The 7,104-nt window shown below is 39.6% G+C and overlaps 1 protein-coding gene across 1 annotated transcript in view; it reads right to left on the reverse strand.

Annotated features, from left to right (window-relative positions):
• LOC139380234 (receptor tyrosine-protein kinase erbB-4-like) overlaps positions 1–4,334 on the reverse strand; it is a 534,593-nt gene extending 530,259 nt beyond the window's left edge. Inside the window, exon 1 of the mRNA XM_071122768.1 lies at positions 3,962–4,334. Within this exon, the coding sequence (XP_070978869.1) occupies positions 3,962–4,043 (82 nt within the window). The 5' untranslated portion in view covers positions 4,044–4,334. The remainder of the gene's footprint in view (positions 1–3,961) is intronic.
• Positions 4,335–7,104: the final 2,770 nt, after the last annotated feature.

The following is a 7,104-nucleotide window of genomic DNA, read 5'->3' on the forward strand; positions in this document are numbered from 1 at the left end:
ATGACCTTAATCATGTATTATCCTTCATGTACATTAATTAGATTGATAAACTGTAACATTTCAAACATAGTGCAACTGAAAATACCAGGGGGATATAGCCCTAGGCAAACATTAAATATGATTCATGATGAAAAAGGATCAAAACATCCTAGCTGAGACTACATTCTATTTCCCTCGATGAAGGCCAAAATTAAATTGGGGTATTTTTTGTAATTCAATAAATATTAATAAGACCAGATCATTCATTTATTATTTCCTATTTCCCTTCTTTCATGGCAATTGCACTTCCTTCAGAGCACAATGTTGTCTGAAGGTAGCAGAAACGCGCTCTATATTCCCATGTCATGTTACTGAGGCATACAACGTCCACAAGTCAAACATTCAAACAATTTACTGGGAAAAAATATTATATCAATGGTTCTCCACTATTTGATTGCTGATCAAGTGTGAAAAGTTCAATAATTTAGAGTCTCATCATGCAGCCTTAGAATATATTTAAAAAATCTAAACATATAGCCCAATGTTTGTATCACAACTAAATAACTCAAAATAAAGCATATAGAAGTTCCTGTTTCTTTGTTAACACTCAACACAGAATAGCCGCATGTGCGCACTCCCTCAAATACTTCAGAGAAAATATCCTTTCTATTTTATTCAGCTACGTTCAATTGTATTCTTCATACTATAAAATAATATAAAATAATGCCACAGAATTCGAAGCAAATCTTGTCTGCTAAATGAACTAGTGTAGCCAACAGCCATTTTGCATAACCAGATCAGGGCCTAACATCAAGACGAATCAGAGTATGCTATTCTCTTCTTCATATTTTTCTTCATATTATGATTCTTTAGACCTGTCTAAAATAAATAATGGATTTATTGTGCTGGATCTTTTCAACTTTTCCAAATGTAGATGTTCCAAAGGTCTGCATCAGTGGCTTGTAGTCTATGAGAAGAAGCCAGGACATGTTTATGTTAATTAATGTTCAATTACCGTGAGACCGGCAGTTATTTGCTTCACAATCACCAAATTTCATGACCGCCACTGCCCTAAGAGGCGCCGAACCAATGATATATTTATACACTTGATGACTAATAGGGGGCACTGTGTTGATGCCACCTTGCCCCCATTTTGGCACTCCCCATTGGAAAAAAAAATATTTAGGAAACTATAGAAATGCATTTAATAATGTCTTCATTTATGACACATTTATTCTATTATAGACACCTTATTGCATACTTTTAAATTATATTATGTGAGCAACTCACAAAACATATATAAAAAAAAATGTTACTGTCCCCACTCAAACAATACAAACACTTAAATACATGTACCCACTGGAAGAAAATATGAACATAGTGAGTTACAGTTATCAGTCAATTGAAAGAAATCCATTAGGCCCTAATCTATGGATTTCACATGACTGGGCAGAGTTGCAGCCATTTGCAGCCAATCAGAATGAGTTTTTCACCACAAAAGGGGGGGGGGGGGGCAGCACCCCCTCCCCCCTCAGATGATCCCACAGCTGAACGGATGTGGAGGTCCTGAGCTGGCCTGCTAAAACGTGGTCTGCGGTTGTGAGGCCTGTTGGATGTACTGCCAAATTCTCTAAAACAACGTTGATGGCGGCTTATGGTAGAGAAATGAACATTCAATTATCTGGCAATAGCTCTGGAGGACATTCCTGCAATTGTCACACTCCCTCAAATCTTGAGACATCTATGGCATTGTGTTGTCCCCAGCACACGTTGCACCTGTGTAATGAGTATGCTGTTTAATCAGCTCCTTGATATTCCACACCTGTCAGGTAGCTGGATTATCTTGGCAGATGAGAAATGCTCATTAACAGGGATGTAAACACATTTGTACACAGAATTTGGGAGAAATAAGCTTTTAGTGCTATGGAACATTTTGGGATTTTTTTTATTTCAGCTCATGAAACATGGGACCAACACTTTACATATTGCGTGTATATTTTGTTCAGTATGATTTTGTCCTTGAAACATAATTGAAATAATGTAGAATTCCATTAATTTATATGGAGGACTTCTCCTACTGTGGAGTGCCAATATGGTCGAATGATGGCATCAAAGCCTCTTAATGGCCAATACATAGAATGCGCAATCCAGGGTTTATATACGTCATTGGGCCGAGCCCGTCTGTAAATGTCATATAGAGCTTCTGTTAGTAAGCAACATAACTTCAAAGAGGGATTTGCACCCGGTGCGTTATATCAGAGGGGCAGCTGTGAAACACCCAGTGGTACACGTGGCAAGGTTGAAGTGCTGAGGTATGCCTCTCTCGCCTCACAACACCTCGTGCATGGCATCCTGTCCAGTGGATGTTGGGGATCATAATACACGCAAACACAAGGCTACACATAGACTAATACATACACTCACACACGCAAGCGGCAAATTGCAGCAGATGAAGCATCAATATGGCACACAACTTCAGTCTGATATAGAGACAGTAGAAAGAGCATAAGTAATTGCCTGGAAGTCTGGAATCTAGAAATACTACTTAAAATGATGTTACATTTTGACAACAATATTTTATTGTTCTAATAATGTTTTAATAATTACTCAGACAAAATGTGTAGGTAATCGGCTAAACAGGTCTAATCACAAATGCAGCACGGACAGATTAGGCTATTTATTCCCTCCCCTGTCCTCTTATCTTTCAACCTCTTTTTTATCTAAAGGCTATTCAATCAACGTCCTGTCGTCCCGGGGAAGTGTGTGGTGCTTGAACAAACCGCATGCACAGGAGTGTGTGGTGCTATGGTTAATTCCTTGCTGTTCACAGGTCTATACGATGTTTAGAAGCGAGAGTTGAGAACACCTGCCAAATCTGTTTTACTATAACAACAGTTTTTAGAATAACATTTTTTTTAAATTACCAATTAAGTATTGGTTTGTGTCTATGGTCCGTGCTCACAAAAGCGCTCTCTCCATCTCTCTGTAGTGTGTGTGTGTGTGTGTGTGTGTGTGTGTGTGTGTGTGTGTGTGTGTGTGTGTGTGTCAGTCAGTCAGTCAGTCAGTCAGCGCGCGCTCTGTCCCTTTGCATGGCTCGGAGCTGAGGATAAAGGTTTCCAGAGCGTTTCTCTCCGGTTCATACTACACTACCACCTTGTGGAGAGCTGCTCTGTTCCAAGCAGGGATCGCCAATAAATGTGAGCAATGTAAAAAAATAAGTTCAGTTCTTTACAATACTCGCTTATAGGATAAATTATATTTTTTATTCCATAACCTATACTACCACTATTTATATACTACTACTACTACTACTACTAATATTTATATATTACTACTAAGCCTACAACAACTGATAATAATAATAACAATAATAAGAAGTACCAGTAGAATAAGAATAGCCAGCAATTGTTATTACCAATTAGTCTAAAGAAATAATAATAATAATAAATGTGCCCTTTCAAAATGACAAAAGTACCTGGGACTTGTACACCAAAGCCAACAAAACACGTTGTTTTTCTCTGAAAACAAACAAACACACCAAGACGGACCGATGCACACTATAAATGCCCACCACCCCTTACTCTCACAGAGCGAAGGACGACGCGATATGAGAATAATGAAGCAGTAGCAGGAGCCAGGAGGATAGGGTGGACTTGGTCTTGGTTTGGTCTCAGTGATGTGATGTCCACTGTTTGTCCAAGCCAAAGGACACGTGTGACGAACATTCAATGCGAACACACATTTTCAATGGAGCCAGGGTGATTTTATAGCAGATATTAACGAAAATCAACATAGAGGGTATATACAATTTAAAGTACAACCCCGATACATTTGAAACAAAACGGACAAATGTGTGGGGACTGTTGCGGCACACAAAATAACACTTTGTTCCGTGCGCAACGCGCACGAGTGATAAGGGTAGCCAAACACCTTGCGCTGCGCATCAGCCAGGCAGACACCGAACTGTCAGTCACTCACTCACCTGCTTGTGAAGAGCTTGTCCGAAACATCGCAGAAGTGAGCAGAAAGCCGAAGCAACAAAGAACCGATGCTAGTAGCTTCATTTTCAGGGGTTCTCAATAACTCCTTTGATTCACATGTCCAGAAGCAAAAACCCTTTCGGATTGAAAAAGATGAAAACGTAGACGTAGCTTGTTGAGTCAGTTCACAGTTAGGTTATTGATTTGGGTTAGTAGGCTAATTAGTCCAACTACTTCTTCTCTCGGTCTGGTTTATTTATGTCTCGTGAATAAAAGTTCAAACAGATTGATTAGCTTCCAACCAGATTCCAAAGTAGCGCTGTAATATGGCTTGTCAAAATAGTAAAGCAATGCTCATCATGCCAATACTCTCTCGGAGTTGGATACCGTACGAAGCGACGTCTCGCAGTCTAAGAGACACACCCCTTTGCATGTTTGTGTCCTCCCACAGTCAACAGGATTGGTCGACAGTAGTGCTAATTTATTGAAGCCCGCCTCCTAGCACTCCAGGGAGGCTCCCATTGGCTCTTTGAAGTTGCCAAAATTCTTGAATTTGTTGCGTCGGTTCCCGTCGTGCCCCTCGCACCTGTCTCACAGTCTAGAAAAACATATTGCTTGTCAAAATGATGTAAAATACCTGTTTTGGGAGACGAACATGTAACCACAATAAACTATATACAGGCATTTTTTCTTACCACTTAAAATACATTTCTAGAGACAGATATCTAAGTGATAATTAATAACATTATGAGTAGCATAGGCAATGGTATTTATTGTCTTAGATAATGTGTTGTTTAGAGTAGGACTGAATTCGTTGTGATTCAGCTTTGACTTTTGAATAAAAAACTAAACAAATGACAACTGAAGTTCGAGTCATTGGATAGAACGTAAAGAGTGTCTGTCCACATCAGAACATCAGAACGACCTACCTCTCAATAACACTCCTCTCTCTCTGTCACACCTCAAGTGAGGTGTGAACACCCTCTGAGCTGCAATATGCCAAAGCAGTCTGGTCAGAAATGCAAATTGTTCTATGTTGGGCGCACATAGGATGTACACACGTACATACACACATACACTCACTAACACATGCACACACACACACACGCATGCACGCACACCCACACCCACACACACCCACACACACACGTAATTTTTTAACTATGGAAACTATGGAAAGGGACTGTTGCTTCGAGACTGAACAAAAAATGAGCACAACATGTGTAGTGTCCCATGTTTCATGAGCTGAAATGAAAGATTCCAGAAATGGTCAATATGCATAGAAAAAATAATTCTCAAACATTTTGTGCACACATCCGTTACATCTGTGTCCGCGAGCATATCTCCTTAGCCAAGATAACCCATCCACCTGACAGGTGTGGCATATCAAAAAGCTGATTAAAAAGCACAATCATTATACAGGTGCACCTTATGCTGGGGACATTAAAAGGCCACTAAAATGTGCAGTTTTGTCACACAACACAATGCCACAGATGTCTACAGTTTTGAGGGAGTGTGCAATTGGCTTCACGGTTGGGATGGTGTGCTTCGGCTTGGAAGCCTACCCCTTTTTCCTCCAAACATAACAATGGTCATTATGACCAAACAGTTCTATTTTTGTTTCATCAGACCAGAGAACATTTCTCTAAAAAGTACGATCTTTTTCCCCATGTGCAGTGGCAAACCGTAGTCTGGCTTTTTTATGGTGGTTGTGGAACAGTGGCTTCTTCCTTGCTGAGTGGCCTTTCAGGTCATGTCGATTTAGGACTCATTTTACTGTGGATATAGATACTTTTGTACCTGTTTCCTCCAGCATCTTCACAAGGTCCTTTGCTGTTGTTCTGGGATTGATTTGCACTTTTCGCACCAAAGTACGTTCATCTCTAGAGGACAGACTAGAGGAACGCGTCTCCTTCCTGAGCGGTATGACGGCTGCGTGGTCCCATGGTGTTTATGCTTGCGTACTTTTGTTTGAACAGATAAACGTGGTACCTTCAGGCTTTAAAAATTACTCCCAAGGAGGAACCAGAATTGTGGAGGTCTACAAATGTTGTTTTTGAGGTCTTGGCTGATTTCTTTTGATTTTCCCATGCTGTCAAGCAAAGAGGCACTGAGTTTGAAGGTAGGCCTTGAAATACATCTACAGGTACACCTCCAATTGATTTAAATAATGTCAATTACCCTATCAGAAGCTTCTAAAGCCATGACATAATTTTCTGGAATTTTCCAAGCTGTTTAAAGGCACAGTCAACTTAGTGTATGTAAACTTCTGACCCACTGGAATTGTGATATAGTGAATTAGAAATGAAATAATCTGTCTGTAAACAATTGTTGGAAACATGACTTGTGTCATGCACAAAGTAGATGTCTTAACTGATTTGCCAGAAATATAGTTTGTTAATTAACAAGAAATTTGTGGAGTGGTTGAAAAACTAGTTTTAATGACTCCAACCTAAGTGTATGTAAACTTCCAACTTCAAATGTGTATATATATATATATATATATAAATATATATTTTTTTATATACATGTATAATTGATATAATTTAAATGTTGTTTGAATTTCTTTGAATTGCTTTGTGTATTACAATGCTCACTGATTCCAAATTGCTTGACATACAGTAGGCCTTTCAATAAAGGCGAGGTTATGAATATAAGCTCCGCCCACTCAGCTTGTCTTTTTAAACTTCCTGGTAGTTAGCCATGGGAGAGAAAGTAGTTTTCAGAATGACTTTACATGTTAAGTAAATGGTCCTGTTTCACTTTATGTCCTTCTTTCATGTTCTCTTCAAATGATCCTTGAGTCCTTCCCCAAAGACTTTGAACATTGGAAGTTTGCAATGCTCACTTTGCAGAAAGTCACTAAGGACTGTTTTCTGCTTGAGTGCAAAATGAATAATGACGCATTGAACTGCCTGACATCTTCAGCACTGCAACTGTAGTTCTGACCTTTTACCACAGGGGGGAGGTAGTCTATCACCTCAGAGGTCACAGCGTCATGATGCATTTAGCATAAAGCTAGCAGGTGGGATGACTCGGTGGGATGACTCAATACTTGCCTCCCAAATGGCACCCTATTCCCTTTATAGTGTGCTACTTTTGACCAGAGCCCTATGGGTCGTGGTGACATGTAGTGAACTACATA

The sequence above is a fragment of the Oncorhynchus clarkii genome, chromosome 22 (genome assembly GCF_045791955.1).
Source record: "Oncorhynchus clarkii lewisi isolate Uvic-CL-2024 chromosome 22, UVic_Ocla_1.0, whole genome shotgun sequence".
NCBI classification, from domain to species: Eukaryota; Metazoa; Chordata; class Actinopteri; order Salmoniformes; family Salmonidae; genus Oncorhynchus; species Oncorhynchus clarkii.